This window comes from Bubalus kerabau, chromosome 3, assembly GCF_029407905.1.
Source record: "Bubalus kerabau isolate K-KA32 ecotype Philippines breed swamp buffalo chromosome 3, PCC_UOA_SB_1v2, whole genome shotgun sequence".
Classification (NCBI taxonomy): Eukaryota; Metazoa; Chordata; class Mammalia; order Artiodactyla; family Bovidae; genus Bubalus; species Bubalus kerabau.
In genome coordinates, this window is record NC_073626.1 from 145,692,599 (window position 1) to 145,711,674 (window position 19,076).

General features: G+C 37.9%; 1 protein-coding gene across 3 annotated transcripts in view; it reads right to left on the bottom strand.

Moving 5' to 3' along the window:
- The window catches only part of RAPH1 (Ras association (RalGDS/AF-6) and pleckstrin homology domains 1), a 102,922-nt gene that overhangs the window by 56,262 nt on the left and 27,584 nt on the right, over positions 1-19,076 (bottom strand). For all 3 annotated transcript variants that reach the window (XM_055573183.1, XM_055573184.1, XM_055573185.1), the window contains exons 2-3: positions 4,675-4,794; positions 511-616 (exon numbers count right to left, since the gene is read on the bottom strand). In XM_055573183.1, the coding sequence (XP_055429158.1) occupies positions 511-616; positions 4,675-4,794 (226 nt within the window). The remainder of the gene's footprint in view (positions 1-510; positions 617-4,674; positions 4,795-19,076) is intronic.

Sequence of the window (19,076 nt, forward strand, 5' to 3'; positions counted from 1 at the left end):
TATTATAACCACATCCCTCATGCAATTTTTCACCAGAGGCTCTAAGTGTTAATATGACCATAGCCCTGGTAGAGATGTTAATACCTAAAGATCTGAGGGCATAAAAAGAAAAATGTTAAGACCTAAAAATATTACAGATTGAAATGTCAGCTCCACCAGGTATAGTTCATTAAATAAAGGCCAGAAGGGCTGATTTTTAAATTAATAACAAGTAATTTCACTGGACTTTATCCCACTGCAAATATAATAACACAATTAAGTTTGTTGTAGGATTCCATGTGAGGATATACTTTGTCAATTACTAATAACTAGGAAACTAGTTATATTCCAGTTAGTTTTTTTCTCTGATAATCTGAATTAGTAATAAAATGCACAAATCAAGAAATATAAGAACTCAGTTGTTATGCATATATAGTTTTTATATTGAGCTATTTGGAATTGTTGTTGTATTATTCCACATTATATAACTTAACAATACTATTTTACATTTCATTTTCAATTACATCTTACCATTCAAGTTGTATATGGAGAAGCGATAAGAAAAATTGGCCATGTTGGTTTCCTGGCGAAGAGGAGATCTTTTTATTGGTTCCGTGGGCTTGTCAGAATCCAAACTCTTTTTAAAAAGAAAGTTTAATGAGTCATATTAAATTCAGGTCTCAATTATAATAAAAGATGAATAAAGTTTATTCTATGATTAAGTGAACTGTCATGTAATAGTTAATAAAATCCAGGTTCTTCTAAGTATTAGCCTTGAGGAAAAGCATAATTGGTTTTCACATAATTTTGGTTATAGTTTTTTCAATTTTTAGATATATGCTTACTTAAGGCACATGACACAGTCATAATTCAGAGTAAATATCTTCCCAAATACAACGAGTATAGTGGCTGAGCTCATTTTACATAAATTCACTATACAATAAGGTAGGTACATGAATATGGGATGTGAGGATAAGAAATAAAAAGGAATAACGTAGAGAATTTTGTTATCTCTTTCCTCAAAGGAATTTGTTTTTGGTCCAACTTAACCACATTCTTAGAATGAAATACTCTGAAGATAAGGTACAATTCTGGACTCAAAATTATGAGAGCCACGATCTTAACAGAAAGTGGCTGTAACTTCAAACAATGAGAGAATATCCTGTTCTTTTCATGTTCTATCAAGGTGAGTGTAAACTATAACCCAGCTATACTGCCTGTGCTAAGTTTACAATTACATTCTACACTTTAGGGTAGGGTGTTTTGTAAGTTAACTCACCACCTCTTTAAATGACCCTTTTTTTCTCTCCAACCTTTCTACAATAAGGAAAATAAGGTGGTTACAACAAAGAAATTCAGGGAAAGGGTCAGTAGTTATTCAGTGTATTTTTAACTATGCAAATATCAGGATTAGTCTTTCAAATTTTTAATTTCTCTAATTATCAAATAGATTTTAAATAAAAAAAAATGTTGAACAATCTTTTTGTAGAATCACAGAATTAGATAGAGTGTTATCTTTTTTATTCATTTGTTTAAACTGAATCCATTTAGATATTATCTATCCAGTTTTTAAAGCTATCATCTGAAGGAGATCCACAACTGTTCAGTGCTTTATTTCAAAGTTTAATGAAACAGCTAGGAAATTCTTCTTTAACCTCAAACCTAATTTTTCCACTACAAGTTAAGGCCTAATTCTCCTTCTCTCAGTGGAAATGAAGAGTGATAGGTACGTAATGTTTTCAGTAAAACCTGAAAATAATTTAGGACATATTAAAAGTCAATCTATTTATCAGTTCAAATAAACAAATGCTTATTATAATTATCTGCTGTGTCCGTGGTGCTGGAGCAGAAAGGGAAATGATAGGAAATATTCCTTGATGCCAAGAAATGGGTACTTTAGTGGAGTGGTTTTTTTTAACCTTTTTTATTTTTTCAGTGGTGGTGGAATTGGGTTTGGAGTGGATGTCATTGAGAATATGATAAAAGCCATGAAACTTCTTGCAGAAAAATGCAAATACATACAAAATTTTACAAGCAATTTCAGAAGATTCAACAACCACTAGAAACTTAAAAATTATTTAATATAAAGTTGAAAAACCATTAACATTGTATGATACAGGTGCATGGATGACTGTGGTGAACTAAAATAATCAATTCTGAAGTTTTAGCCACTAACTTAGTAAAATATTTTTTTGAAAATTTCCAAAGTGTTAAAAAGTAACTTACTAGCAGTGAGGGATGGGGCTTCCCAGGTGACACTAGTGGTAAAGAACCTGCCTGACAAAGACAATGTAGGAGATATAAGAGACACAGGTTCGATCCCTGGGTCAGGAAGACACCCTGGAGGAGGAAATGGCAACCCACTCAAGTATTCGTCCTGGAGAATTCCGTGGACAGAGGAGCCTGGCAGGCTAAAGTCCATGGAGTTGCAATGACTGAAGTGACTTAGCATGCACGCACAGCAGGGAGCAATATTCTCCAACAGTTTTAACCTGTTTTCTCTGTAAGACAGCTTCATACATAAAAAAGGATGGTCAAAGCATTAATTTAGGACCCAGCTTTTTTTGATGAATGGCTCTTACATGTGTATGTCAGGGGATTTAAAATATACAGAAGGTTTATACAAATATACATAAGATTTTCCTGTATTCAGTAGAAAGGTTACCTATAGTGGAGCAGCATCAAGTCTACTCCACCTAGAGTAGCTAGGCTTGTATCTGCCTGTCTTTCCTCTTTTTTGGCCTCTCCCCAAGGATGGACAATAAAACACACAGTCAAGGAAACCCCTGGGAGTTCCCTGGGTGCCTAGTGTTAGGATTCCAGGCTTTCACTGCTGTGGCCCAGGTTCAATCCCTGATCAGGGAACCAAGATCCTGCCAGCTGTGCAGCATAGCCAAAAACAAACAAACAAACAAAATGGAAACCCCACCCACGACAACTGGCTCTCACATACTTTCCTTCATTATTATTTTCTATTTCCGCTCCTTTACTTCCTCAGCACAGAACTGCACAGCCTAGTCATCATCTCTATGCCAAAATCACCGCTTTTTTTTTAAAAAATTAAGAATTAAACTAAAATTGGGTTTGGTAACTACAGAAGAAAAGAGCTTTATCACCACAAATGTTATTTCTCCTGACTAGAGATGAAGAGAATGACCTTATGAAATCCTGTGCTGTGCTGGTTGTGCTTAGTCGTCCGTTGTGTCCGACTCTTGGCAACCCCACGGACTGTAGCCCACCAGGCTCCTCTGTCCACGGAATTCTCCGGCAAGAACACTGGAGTGGGTTGCCATGCTCTTCTCCAGGGGATCTTCCCAACCCAGGGATCAAACCCAGGTCTCCAGTATTGCAGGTGGATTCTCTGCCATCTGAGCCACCAGGGAAGCCCAAGAATACTAGGGTGGGTAGCCAATCCTTTCTCCAGGGGATCTTCCTGACCCAGGAATCAAACTGGGATCTCCTGCATTGCAGGAGGATTCTTTACCAGCCAAGCTACCAGAGCAGCCCTAGTAAGAGTGAAAGCGTTCTTCTCAAAACTCATCATTAACAGGTTATGGTCACAAACATGTCTGCCTTTCAAAATGATCTAACAAGAATTACATGAACAGTTTCTCAGTTTCAATTCCAGAATGATATGGAAAGAGATACAGAAAAAAACTGGTACTTTAAGTTTCCACTTTACCATCTACTCTGCTACTGGTTAACGAATTTCGTACTTAAGCAATTTAAACAAAAGTTCTTCCCAGAGATATTAGTTAAGGGTGAATGAAATAAGTCTTGTTCTAATGTTTTCATTGTTGTAAAGTTGTGTGCATGCTTGTTCATGCTGACTTTGTGACCCTATGGACTACAGCCTGCCAGGCTCCTCTGTCCATGGGGTTTTCCAGGCAAGAGTACTGGAGCAGGCTGCCATTTTTTACTCCAGGGGATCTTCCCAACTCAGGGATCAAACCTACATCTCCTGCTGCATCTCCTGTGTGTCCTGCATTGTCAGGTGGATTCTTTACCACTGAGCCACCTGGGAAACCCATCATAAAGTTAAAGTTGTTTAAAAAAAAAAAAAAAAGTTGTTTAATACTGTTAATTAACTATCTTCATATATATTGAATATAATGTATTAACCAGGGTAGTAATAGTATTTGCTTTTATTCTAAAAAGTGATATTGTTTAGAGGACAAAATAATTCTTTAAAAAACAAAAACAAAGATCCAATAAAAGAAAATGAAAAAACTTTGCCGCTGTTTTAAAATAAAGCCAGGGATGAAACTTCGTCAGTATTCTGGGATCATGTAATAGAAAATATCTGCATGTGAGGATACCATTTATGTTGTAAAATGTGTTCACTCCACTGTTACGAAATAGGATTTGCTAAAATTTAGATTTTTACATTTTAGGCTTTAAAACTTTTTAGCCAGCAACTCAATTTATAAAACAGATTTTAGAAATCCCTCTAGATACACAGAACTTCTGTCAAAAGCATTAAAAAAAAAAACCTCCTTAAACTAACCACAGAAGAGAGTATCTTGTGTACCTAGAGTTACTATTCATTTACTTGTTAATGTTTTGGACATTTTCTCTTTATAGCAGTATTTTAAAACATAACCTGTGTTCATATCCTGAGGTCTACACAGTAAAATTTGAACACATAGTGATGACTTAAAATTCTCAACCAGTTTTTCAAGCACTGTTTCTAACCTGAGTGAGTTTGTCTAGCTCCCCTAGCCAGGCTCCAAACATTTTGTCTAGGTCCTGATCTTCCTTGTCACTGTCTTCTTCAGCACCATGGTCAATTTCTTCATCCGACAGCTGCTCCATCTGAAATACAGATATGTGTATAACGAACAATTATATGATAAACTTGAAAAATCATGCACTTTATGTTCTCATATATATTCAAACCTTGAAAACCAAAGACTATATTATAAAAGGAAACTGGAAGTCATAAATGTAGATAAGGTTGACAAATGAGTAGAAATGAGCAATTAAGTCTCAAATTTTTAGGAAAACAAACTATCAGATAATACTTTGGCCACCTGATGCAAAGAGCTGACTCATTGGAAAAGACCCTGATGCTGGGAAAGACTGAGGGCAGGAGGAGAAGGGGACGACAGAGGATGAGATGGTTGGATGGCATCACCAACTCAATGGACATGGGTTTGGGTGGACTCCGGGAGTTGGTGATGGACAGGGAGGCCTGGCGTGCTGCGGTTCATGGGGTCGAAAACGAGTCAGACATGACTGAGTGACTGAACTGAGTCAGAAGTAATGATTTTTAAATCACAAATCACTCCCATTAATCAGAGGATATTACGGTAGTACAGTTCTCTCCACTAATAGATCTTGCAACACACCAAATAGCACAGAAAAATAATTTCAGAAGACTTTAGTAAGTTATTATCTTACTTATTCTGTAAAAATCCATTCAAATAAGTATCTCACCCAAAAAGCATTTCACAGAAAAGACAATGCAAAATCTTGAATCTATTAATAGTTCAGTTTGTTGAATTTGTTCTTCCATCTTATCCTTCCTTTCTAACCATTTAAAAATTCAAGGAACTAAAACTCAAATAGAAAACGTCAGAAAATTAGAATTGAATACATTAAATTCATATACAAAATTTCCTACATGTGGTGACTTTTCATATTTAAGTCCCCTGAAAGAAGAGATATTTTCTTTTTTCCCATTAATAAAATGGTATCTGACATGGAATTTGCATATTATTTTGTGAAGGGAGAAAAAGTTATATAAAACAAAGATCAATGACTGACCAGATACTTAAAATTCTTTAAGATTAATCTGATTAATATAAAATATTTCATTATTAAAGGCTCTAAGAAATCTTCAGTAACACTTAAGCTTTTTTTTTAAATCAACATATCCCAAATTTACTTGACCACATTATCTTTTCCTTCTATTTGGAGCAATACCTATTAACTTTCTAGAGACATAATGAATATCTTCATTGTACATGCCATACTCTTGACTCACATTTACAAAGACACACATTTTGTTCCAGTGGATCTGGGCAATATTCAGAATATAACCTGTCAGCTAGCTTGAACAATTTTTCAGAGTAAAGATATCCTTAATCCAGAATAAGAATTTGTATACATCTTATACTTCCAAAGCAGCAATCCACAAAATTACCTGTCATCCTTATATGTAGTTATGAGATACATAAGGAATTTAACTATATAATTAGACACCATGAAGTTAAACTTTAAACCTGATTTTATTATATAAAATTTTATAGAAATGGTCAAGCAAATACTGTTGCAAAATCAAAACTGAATTTAGCTCTAATGATGTTGAAAATCAGATATTCCACTTAACCAATTAAGAAATTCTCATTTCTTAATTTCACTACTGTAAGAATGTTTATTTCAGGGCATTCTACCTTGACAAATGGAACATGAATCAACTAATTCTCAAAGGCATACTTGTGGCTCTTAAAGAGATTTGGTTTTTATAGTTAACTTGTATTAATACTATTTCTAAGGTTTTTATTTAGTGTTGAATTATTTGCAGATCAATCTCAATAGAAACCTGTTATTATATTTCATTAAGTTAGCTACTTATGAAAAACAAAAAAGTGCAAAGAAAAAGCTCATCTGATCAGGCTGACTTAATTACTCAAATAATGCTAGTTTGAGAACATCAAAGAGCAGTAATACTCGGTTTTCCTAATGAGGGCCAACAAGCAACAGAACTTGAAATCTAACAGTCAACTTCCCTTTCCTCTGTAATCTTCAAAACTAAACACACTGGAATAACCCAAAAGCAAAGATATTCGAGGAGGAATTCTGCTTTAATATAATAAACACTTATGCTTGCACTTCCCTCTGAGCACACACTGTAAATGTCCAAAAAGAAGATACTACACTGGAAAAATGAAACATCAGGAATATAATTTTATAGTGCAACACAAAACAATTCAAAATGAATATGAGTATTTTAAATTATCATGGATCCAAATAGAATTCTTCACACCAAAGTTTGGTGTGTTTTGTGAGTTTTTTATTATTATTCAAACCCAGTAATTATTTGGACTTTAAAATTTTTCTTTAAATATTTTAATAGTTTTATTTTTATCTAGACAACTACTGACTCAAGGAACATATGACTTAAGGAACAATGACAGAGTCATGAAATAAATGAAAAATTTGAAAAAACGATTAGACTTTTACCATTTATGTAACTTTTGCTAATTTTGTCCTTTTCTTGAATTTCTGTCACCACATGGGTTATTTTATCTAAATGAACTTTACATTTTATTCAGATACTTCTCCATAAAAATTTAGGTCCTACTACATTTCTGGAATCAAGATTGCCAGGAGAAATATCAATAACCTCAGATATGCAGATGACACCACCCTTATGGCAGAAAGTGAAGAGGAACTAAAGAGCCTCTTGATGAAAAGTGAAACAGGAGAGTAAAAAATTTGGCTTAAAACTCAACATTCAGAAAACGAAGATCATGGCATCCAGTCCCATCACTTAATGGGAAATAGATGGAGAAACAGTGGAAACAGTGTCAGACTGTATTTTTTGGGCTCCAAAATCACTGCAGATGGTGACTGCAGCCATGAAATTAAAAGACGCTTACTCCTTGGAAGGAAAGTTATGTCCAACCTAGATAGCATATTCAAAAGCAGAGACATTACTTTGCCAACAAAGGTCCGTCTAGTCAAGGCTATGGTTTTTCCAGTGGTCATGTATGGATGTGAGAGTTGGACTGTGAAGAAAGCTGAGAGCCAAAGAATTGATGCTTTTGGACTGTGGTGTTGGAGAAGGCTCTTGAGAGTCCTTTGGGCTGCAAGGACATCCAGCCAGTCCATCCTAAAGAAGATCAGTCCTGGGTGTTCACTGGAAGGACTGATATTGAAGCTGAAACTCCAACACTTTGGCCACCTCATGCCAAGAGTTGACTCAATGGAAAAGACTCTGATGCTGGGAGGGATTGGGGGCAGGAGGAGAAGGGGACAACAGAGGATGAGATGGCTGGATGGCATCACCGACTTGAGGCACATGAGTTTGGATGAACTCTGGGAACTGGTGATGGACAGGGATGCCTGGTGTGCTGCAATTCACGGGGTCGCAAAGAGTCGGACACAACTGAGCGACTGAACTGAACATTTCTTAAAGGATCTACACTCTAAAACAGCACTCTCCATTCCCTGGAAGGTGATGTTAATCCTTATTCTTCTACCCCCAATACGGAATTGTTTCTATTTACTATACACAACAAATCAGGAGCCCCCAGAAAGTTTACAGGCTCTGCAGTGTCCAAAGTCAGCAAATCTGGTAAGGCGATTCATTCTTTACTATGGATCAATCCTGTCTCCAATTAAATCACAATTCCAAACCTGAATTTTCCCAACATGATATGATGCCCCTACTAGAAATGATGACAGAAGAAAATGCAAATTAAATTATACAACAGTCAACTCTCCCTCCAAACAAAAAGGGAAATTAAAAAAAAAGAAAGAAAAAACTCATTAATTTTATTTTAAAAATGATTAGGATTTAAATGGATAGCTTCTAATGTGATGTTTTTCCTTAATGATGTGGAAATAGGCCCAAGGAAACTATAATACATACTAGAACAAATACTATTAAATTACTCTATTAAATTAGGTACTTTAGGAGGAACATTAAAGTTTCACTCAAATTCCCCACTCCATTACATCTGATGGAAACTATGTCCTTAAGGAACAAACATACCCTGCCACAAAGGAAAAGGTTTACTCTTCCAAAGTGCAGACGTACTGAACACAGAACACAACTCAGAGCTGCTACAAATCAAGAAGGCCTCGAGTGGTCCTGGTCTTCAGGGACCTCATTGACCACTCTTCCCACTCTCTCCTCCAGCGACACTTTCCTGCCCGCTGGTGTTCCTTGGAGCAGGTTGAGGGAAGGAAAGGTGCGGATTCTGTTTTGAAGTCAGATTGAGAGATGCCTGGCAAACATCCAACTGGCAAAAATGAGGAAATTAGGACCCGGGCATTAGAAAGTTTAGTTAGCTTGAGTATTATTTCAAAACCATATGTTTGTTACAGAAAATAACAGTTTAAAGCTAATAATAATTTAACTATATTTTAAACTAGTTTATTCATGAAGTGAAAATAGGAATAAGGGGGAATGATACATCATAGTTTATATGCTAGTTGGTTTCATTTCACAGATAACAGTGAATAACTGTGCTTCAATTACTACAGGTTAAAATGTGTAATACACATAGTAAGGCTCCACTAAACATAATGAATCTATCCATTTAGTATGCTTTAGTATGAACAATATTATATTATTCCCACTAAGTTTTCCATGAAGTTAATTATTCAAGCATAATTTCCCTATTAACCTTATTCTTGGAAGACATTTTGGTTTACTATTCGATTTCCTCAGCAAGATGGAATGATGATCTTTATCAAGAAGGTGGGCTTAGAATAGAGCTTAAGGACTTGAATAAACATATTCCAGGTAGGGCAAATTATAAAAAGCAAAGAAGACGGTCTGTTTTTGTGAGACCATCAAGTAAAACAAGAGGGAAGAGTCCTGAGATTTAAAAGTCAAGGACTAAGGAAGGACCAGGTCATACAAGACCTTGAAAGCCAAGCCTATTTTTTTTTCTCTCCCTCCAGAAGGCAACTAGGAAGAACTAAACACAGACATGAAGGAGGTAAGGGGAGAACTAGTGGCCAAGGGAACACGGTACCTGTATAAGTGTTATTAGAAAAGTGAAAGACCATTAGAAGGCCACTCTGGACATTAGAGAGATGTTTAGAGACAATTTAGAGAGAAATTTAGAGTTTAAAGAGAAATTAGATAGAAATTAGTCTTGAGAGGAAGTACAGCTTACACAAGTCACATACTTGGAGTGGCACCCTAGCTATATACCATGTATTTTTCTTGCCACTCTAAGTATGTGACTTGTGTAAGAAATTAGTCTCAAGACTAATTTCTATCTAATTTATCTTTAAATTCTAAACTCTAAATGGCTTAACATTTCTGGAGCATAGGATGTGTGCTGTAGACCCATGGAAAATAGGGCTGGAGAGCAGGTGGGGCAACATTAAAAGCCACATCAAAGTTTGGACTTGATGCCACACAGCAATGTTTTTCCAGGTGTGGTCTGCTGATGACCTGCATGAAAATTACCTAGGGTGCTTCTTCTTAAAGTCAGCTTTTAAATGGCCTGCCAAAGGTCTATTGACTAGTAATTTCCAAGAGTGGAATATTTTTAACAATTCCCGCAGGGCTTTGCTTATACCCACAAAAGTCTGAGAACTGCAAGAGTATGTCATAACTACTGGGAGGACTTCCCAGACAAAAGCAATGCAGTTTTGCATGACCACAATTTGGTTAAAGGCAGAACACTCTAAATAAGCACTCGCGAAGACCATAAAGAAACTAAGCAGCACCACAATCTCCTAAGAAATGTAACACAACCCAATTACTCCTCCTCCATGGAAGAAGCAAGTTCCATGCTTCTTCTCAGAATTATTTAGAATTTCAGTTCTTTATGTCCAGTTAGGTTTCAATAGCTCGAACACAAAAACAGTTTTGAAAACACCACCTATGCTGCTTTAATTTGATAAATAATTCTAAAGAAAAACAGGCACCAGAGAAGAGGGGCTGTGAAGACTTCCAGGTTCAAGGAGTGCCCCCAACTGTGTAAGATACAACTCTTGCAAAATAAAGGCAAGAGGAAGGAAACCTACATCAGACAAAAGAAACAATAAGGAAAAAAGCTCTGTTAAATTTAGTAAGGCAAAAAAAAAGAGGAAGAGAACCCATCAAAAGGAGGGAGGAAGTCAGAGCCGAGAAGGAAAAGGAGAGAAATAGGACACAACAAAATGTAAAATGAAGTGAGAACTGTGGGGGATAGAGGGCTATGAACTAACTCATTGGAATAAGGCACCAAAAAAAAAAAAAAAAAAAAAAAGAATAAGGCACCAAAAGGGATGTTTCTCTCTGGACCTAAAACTCAGTTCTGTTGTGAACTACACAGTAGCATGTGCAAACTGCCCAAATGGGAACTGAGAACTTAATAAACCAATTGAAAACAGTATAAAGGCAAGGCTGGTAGAAAAGGAGAAAATAATAAACCAATTGAGTTTACATGAGCTCTTTACAGAGTCAAGATATTAAACATGTGTGTAGAGCAACATTTTCCTCAGGTTTTACCTTTTAACTTTGTTGGACTTTTTTAACGCACTACTAAACTTTTTCAAGTTATTAAATGTAATGAAAACATTCTTACACTCTTTTGTTCAGTAAATTCTTCTCCACCCAGAAGCCAGATAAATGTTTATATAAATTTTGTTTTATTTTGCTATTCATTCTTTAATGCAGTTACTACATTTTCACATGGGTAGCTTAGTTTCAGACAAAATGTGAAAGAGAGAACCTAAACTGATTTTCCCCAAAATTCTAAATTTCCCATGCTTGGTATAGTTTCTTAATTTATATATCTATGCTCTATGAAGAAGAGCATATGGAGAAGGCAATAGCACCCCACTCCAGTACTCTTGCCTAGAAAATCCCATGGACGGAGGAGCCTAGTAGGCTGCAGTCCATGAGGTCGCTAAGAGTTGGACACAACTGAGCAACTTCACTTTCACTTTTCAGATTCATACATTGGAGAAGGAACTGGCAACCCACTCCAGTGTTCTTGCCTGGAGAATCCCAAGGACGGGGGAGCCTGGTGGGCTGCCATCTATGGGGTCGCACAGAGTCGGACACGACTGAAGCGACTTAGCAGCAGTAGCAGCATGCTCTATGCACACACTAGGTTCTTTTTTTGAGGATCATCTTCCAGTGTGAGCCTTTTCTCAAGTAAACATTACTTTATTCATGTTATTAATTTATAAATCTGATGAGTTTTTTTTTTTTTTAAATCAGAAGTTCCTTTCTGTATATTCAATCACTTAAATTTTCTCTGGAGGTTAGTACCCCTCAACAGAAAACACTCAAGTTCAAAATGGTGGTGGTTTAGTTGCTAAGCCATGTCCTACATTTATGATGCCATGGACCGTAGTCCGTCATGCTCCTCTGTCCATGGGATTTCCCAGGCAAGAATACTGGAGTGCGTTGCCATTTCCTTCTCCAGGGGATCTTCCTGACCCAAGGATCAAACCTGGGTCTCCTGCACTCAGGTGGGTCTCCTGCATTGCAGGCAGATTCTTTATCGACTGAGCCACAAAATACCTTGCCTACAAATAGTATTATGCAAGATACAAAGAAAGCAGAAAATATGTTCCATGACTTCGGAGAATGATAACCTTAACTATGGGAAAGGTGGTAAACACAGAGGTATCTTCATTAACAAATTCTCTAAGAACAAAGTTCCTTTTGTAGGCCTGTGCATAAAGAAAGCTATGGTTTCCTAAGAGTTGAAAGAGACTGAGAAAGAAGCAGAGTGCTGTATTATCCAAAGGCTTCTGCAGGAGCACGCCCAGTAGACAAACTGTCCATGGGGGAACTTGCATGGCCTGACTCTGGGAATGAGCTGACACCTGGTACTAAGTTTTGTAAAGTTTCTACATGGAATTGAACTCCCTAAAAAATACAGAGGTGTACTATTCTTGGGCCAGCCACTGTGAACCCCTCCTTATCCAGAGGAAAGAGATATACTAATGGTGGTGACTCACATGCCTATATGCCTTCTCTATTTCTGTTTCTGTTTTTTGACAACCCAGGATGTACCTAACACATCCTCTTCATTATCATGTACGTTAACTGTGAGGTAACCAAAGATCATATCAGATCAGATCAGATCAGTCGCTCAGTCGTGTCCGACTCTTTGCGACCCCATGAATCGCAGCACGCCAGGCCTCCCTGTCCATCACCAACTCCCGGAGTTCACTCAGACTCACATCTATAGAGTCAGTGATGCCATCCAGCCATCTCATCCTCTGTCGTCCCCTTCTCCTCTTGCCCCCAATCCCTCCCAGTATCAGAGTCTTTTCCAATGAGTCAACTCTTTGCCTGAGGTGGCCAAAGTACTGGAGTTTCAGCTTTAGCATCACTCCTTCCAAAGAAATCCCACGGCTGATCTCCTTCAGAATGGACTGGTTGGATCTCCTTGCAGTCCAAGGGACTCTCAAGAGTCTTCTCCAACACCACAGTTCAAAAGCATCAATTCTTCGGTGCTCAGCCTTCTTCACAGTCCAACTCTCACATCCATACATGACCACAGGAAAAACCATAGCCTTGAAAGATCATATAAAGCAGCATTAAAAATAAACAAGAGCTCTTTTACAGCTGATAGAGGTTAGAATGCCTAAGAGCTAAAAGTCAAATCAAAGCCAATTTTGTTAATATGATGTTTTATTTACTTAAATACAATCCCTAGTAAAGGAATTCTTTGAACAGGATGAACCATATTCATGATTTTATTTACACTGGATTAGCATATCTTAAGCTACTAAATCCCAAACAGGAACTGCTTATCTAAGTGGAAAAAACAATCTTAGCCCAATGCTCTACAAGAAACTCCTAACATACTCAGAAATAAGATGTTTTAATGATCAGTTTTATAATTACTTATTACACATATACCACAAACCATAATCTGAAATCACAGAGCAACTGAAAAACAAAAAACTGAAAACAAAAAATAATAAGTGTAAATTTCTTATGTTTATATTTTCAAGTTTATTTCAGAAACTGTGAGAAAATTAATTTGTTGTTTTTTAAGCCGCCAAGCGTGTGGTGATTTGTTACACCAGTCCTATGAAACCAGTATCGTGTACAAGTGCGTGTGTATATATACATATGTGTGTGTGTGTCTGTGTGTGTTTATGTGGCTTCCACAGCTGCATCCAGAGATGTTCATCTTACTCATTTTGCTCCACACTTGGGACCTTTCCTGCTATACTACATGGGTCTAAGGTTATCTTTGGAGGTGAGTGTTAGTTGTTCAGTTGTGTCTGACTCTTTGTGACCCCATGAACTGTAGCCCACCAGGCACATCTGTCATTGGGATTTCACAGGCAAGAATACTGAAGTGGATAGCCATTCCCTACTCCAGGAGATCTTCCCAACCCAGGGCTTGACCTCAGGTCTCCTGGGTTGCAGGCAGATTCTTTACCATCTGAGCCACCAGGGAAGCCCACAGTTATTTCTTTGGGATGGCTGATACTGTTAATGCACTCTCCAGATTCAACTGAAACAGAGGCTACAACTTTACTACTCTCTTGGGTAGGAGAAATTGTCTTGAAATTATTGAAAGCCTTATTAGGGTGGTGGTTGACTACTATTTTTTTCCACTTTTGTCCTATTCTCCTATAAGACAGCCAAATGCAGAGCAGGAAATACAGCCCCTGAAGGAACCCCATACTTTGGGAGACAGAGAATGCTAGACACCTGTAGCCTGTAGCACAGAAGCCATTTGGATTGGATTTTGAATCATCAGTATGAACTCAAGGTTTTCAACAGATAGAGGAAAAGGGAAGGCTAGAAATAGATATTATGTATAGGTGTGTTTACAGATATGTCCACTGAAAAGGCCTCATAGCAATAACACTCGAGTAGCAATTAGAATATCTAGATCCCAGTTTGGGGTTACATATTCTACCCAAAAAGTAATCAGAGATCCTTAGAACAATGATTCTAGAGAAAATAACAGGATGAGGCCCTAGAATACTGTGCCAGAAAATGTTCAATAAAGATGGGGACATGTCATAAGGACACAAGAGCCAGCCAGAAGGGGCCTATTCTGGGATCATTTAAGATCAAAATAAATTATGACACAAAGTATAACCTACTGATTAAAACAAGAATCCACAAATCAACACTGATATCAGTTATGTCTGACTCTTTGCAACCCCATGGGCTGCAGCACACCAGGCTTCCCTGTCCATCACCAACTCGTGGAGCTTGCTCAAACTCATGTCCATCGACTCAGTGATACCATCCAACCATCTTATCCTCTGTTGTCCCCTTCTCCTCCTGCCTTCAATCTTTGCCAGAATCAGGGTCTTTTCCAATGAGTCAGTTCTTTGCAGCAGGTGGCCCAAGTATTGGAGGTTCAGCTTCAGCATCAGTCCTTCCAATGAATATTTAGGACTTTCTTCCTTTAGGATTGACTGGTTGGATCTCCTTGCAGTCCAAGGGACTCTCAAGAGTCTTCTCCAACACCACAGTTCAAAAGCATCAATTCTTCAGCACTCAGCTTTCTTTATGGTCCAACTCTCACATCCACACATGACTACCGGAAAAACTATAGCTTTGACTAGATGGACCCTTGTCAGCAAAGTAAGGTCTCTGCTTTTCAATATGCTGTCTAGGTTGGTCACAGCTTTCCTTCCAAGGAGCAAGCATCTTTTAATTCCATGGCTGCTGTCACCATCTGCAGTGATTTTGGAGCCCCCTAAAAGAAAGTCTCTCACTGTTTCCACCGTTTTCTCATCTGTTTGCCATGAAGTGATGGGACGGGATGCCATGATCTTAATTTTCTGAATGTTGAGCTTTAAGCCAGCTTTTTCACTCTCCTCTTTCACTTTCATCAAGAGGCTCTTTAGTTCCTCTTCACTTTCTGCCATAAGGGTGGTGTTATCTGCATATCTGAGGTTCTTGATATTTCTCCCGGCAATCTTGATTCCAGCTTGTGCTTCTTACAGCCCAACATTTCGCATGATGTACTCTGCATATAAGTTAAATAAGCCGGGTGACAATATACAGCCTTGACGTACTCCTTTCCCTATTTGGAACCAGTCCATTGTTCCATGTACGGTTCTAATTGTTGTTTCTTGACCTGCATACAGAGTTCTCAGGAATCAGGTAAGGTAGTCTGGTATTCCCATCTCTTTAAGCATTTTCCACAGTTTGTTGTGATCCACACAGTCAAAGGTTTTGGCGTAGTCAATGAAGAAGAAGTAGATGTTTTTCTGGAACTCTCTTGCTTTTTTGATGATCCAACGGATGTTGGCAATTTGATCTCTTTTCTAAATCCAGCTTGAATATCTGGAAGTTCTCAGTTCACATACTGTTGAAGCCTTACTTAGAGAATTTTGAGTATTACTTTGCTAGCATGTGAGATGAGTGCAATTATGTGGTAGTTTGAACATTCTTTGGCATTGCCTTTCTTTGGGATTGGAATGAAAACTGACCTTTTCCAGTCCTGTGGCCACTGCTGAGTTTTCCAAATTTGCTGGCATGTTGAGTGCAACACTTTAACAGCATCATCTTTTAGGATTTGAAATAGCTCAGCTCAAATTCCATCACCTCCACTCCATCTTTTAGGATTTGAAATAGCTCAACTGGAATTCCATCACCTCTACTAGTAGTGATGCTTCCTAAGGCCCACTTGACTTCGCACTCCAGGATGTCTGGTTCTAGGTAAGTGATCACACCACTGTGGTTATCTGGGTCATTAAGATCTTTTTTTATATAGTTTTGTGTATTCTTGCCACCTCTTCTTGATATCTTCTGCATCTGTTAGGTCCATACTGTTTCTGTCCTTAATTGTGCTCATCTTTGCATGAAATGTCCTCTCGGTATCTGTAATTTTCTTGAAGATACCTCTAGTCTTTATATCTGCTGCTGCTACTACTGCTAAGTCGCTTCAGTCATGTCCGACTCTGTGCGACCCCAAAGACGACAGCCCACCAGGCTCCCAAGTCCCTGGGATTCTCCAGGCAAGAACACTGGAGTGGGTTGCCATTTCCTTCCCCAGTGCATGAAAGTGGAAAGTGAGAGTGAAGTCGCTCAGTCGTGTCTGACTCTTAGCGACCCCACGGACTGCAGCCTACCAGGCTCCTCCGTCCATGGGATTTTCCAGGCAAGAGTACTGGAGTGGGGTGCCATTGCCTTCTCTGAGTCTTTATATCTAGTTTGATATAAATAAACAATAGGCAAGAAAGTTTTCCTTACAGTAAAATGCCAACTAATTAACACAGAAGAAACAACAGACGATCACTGTTACAACCACTGTAGTAACAACTGATTCAGGCAAGAATCATCAATAGATGCTAACACTAGTGGATGAATATTTGATGAGACATTTATATATTTTCAAAGTATCACCCCACAAATTACTGGAGGTATGCTGCCGTAACCAAGTTATCAACTTAACATCACCACTTCTGGGGCAAACCTTATGCTTCCTGAGGGGCTTCCCTGGCAGCTCAGACAGTAAAGAATCTGCCTGCAATTGAAGGCATATTCATTTTGTAGCATTCCTGACAAAAATTCATTACCTAAATTAATCCTGAGACATTTTATAAAATAACTGGCCTGTAGTTTTCAAAACTGTTAACATGAAGAGCACAAAGAATAGCTGAGGATACATTCCAGATTAAAGGAAAGGGCTTCCCTGGTGGCTCAGACAGTAGAGAATCTACCTGCAAAGCAGGAGACTTGGGTTCGATCCCTCGGTCAGGAAGATCTCCCAAAGTAGAGAATGGCTACCTACTCCAGCATTCTTGCCTGGGAAATCCCATGGACAGAGGGGCCTGGCAGGCTACAGTCTATGGGGTGGCAAACAGTCCGACGAGACTGAGCAACTAACACTTTCACCTTCCCCCGCCGCCCCACAGAGACAACACGACTAAATGCAATGTTTGATCCTGCAGCTGGATCCTGGACCTAGAAAAGTCACATTATATATATAAACATTGCTACAAAGGACAAAATTGGGATAATTGACAAAATTTGATTATGAATTGTAGATTAGATCATGGTACTGTAACTCCCAATGTTACATTTCCTGATTTTGATAATAGTCCTGATATTATATGAGAATATCTTTGTTCCTAGGAAACATATTTAACCATAAAGAGGCATAATGCCTGCAACTTACTCTTAACTGGCTCATTAAAAAACGTGTTTGTGTGTGTGTGTGTGTGTAGATATGATACTCTTTGAACTACAGGGAAGCCCCAGATAATGAGAGAGGCATGATAATTAGGCAAAATGTAAATAATAGGTGAATCTAGGTACAGGGAATATGGGAGTTGTTTGTACTCTTCTTAAAACTTTTCCATAAGTCTAAAATTATATCACAATAAATTAAAGAAGAGAGAGAAGGGAGGGAAGGGAGACAAAAGAAAGAACAGTCTCTACCCCTCAAGAAGTTGTAGTTTAGTTAGGAAAATAAAATATGTCAACTAGCAAATCATTTAAAATTAAAAAATTAACTGAAGACAACTGCATATTTCTCCAACATATGGTTTTTATTATGTAGGCATGTGTTACCTTTTCTAAACTGCATTTGCCTGGTTCACTCAGTAAACTTTTTTAAGGTTATTTTGATCATCATAAAATTAGTTTTCCTTAGTGGAAATAAAAGCTTAGCAGCTTAGAAAAATAATTACTCATCAGTTAATTCTTTCAGAGGCAAAAGACAATCATTTCCAAACTCTGGATGAAAAAAACAAGTAACGAAGTGGGAAAAAAAAGTTGATGAACATTACAAGTAGGTCAGGAAGAAATCAGAATACAGTTCTAAATCAAAGACTAGTGTTTAATCAAATAATAGAGCTAAAGTTAAACATAGATTTTAAGCTGGAATTGTTTTTAAAGATGTTTTGATTTTTAAGTTTTTGTTACTAAATGGAGAACAAAGGGAGTTAACACTGAAACACTAGTTAACACCCTGCATTATTCATTAACATATTCCCTGACCTCTTGCCAACATCTAGGGATATGAACTGCCAGAGTTGACCAAATAACCCACTCAACAAAGCCGAGATGTCTGCTTTCTGTTTCATCTCTCTCATTAATGTAAAAGTCCTAAGATATTTATAACATGTAACTGTACTGATAGAACACACATCCAATACAGTTCCCCATACAATCCATCTAAATAAAAATCACATTGCTAAACTGTAATTCAGTTCAGTTCAGTTGCTCAGTTGTGTCCGACTCTTTGCGACCCCATGAATTACAGCACACCAGGCCTCCCCGTCCATCACCAACTCCCGGAGTTCACTCAAACTCACGTCCATCGAGTCGGTGATGCCATCCAGCCATCTCATCCTCTGTCGTCCTCCTGCCCCCAATCCCTCCCAGCATCAGATTATCACAGAACAATTCACCAGTGTCAGCGTCGGGGAGGCGCAACCATTTTTCTAACTCCTTTTCATTTTGT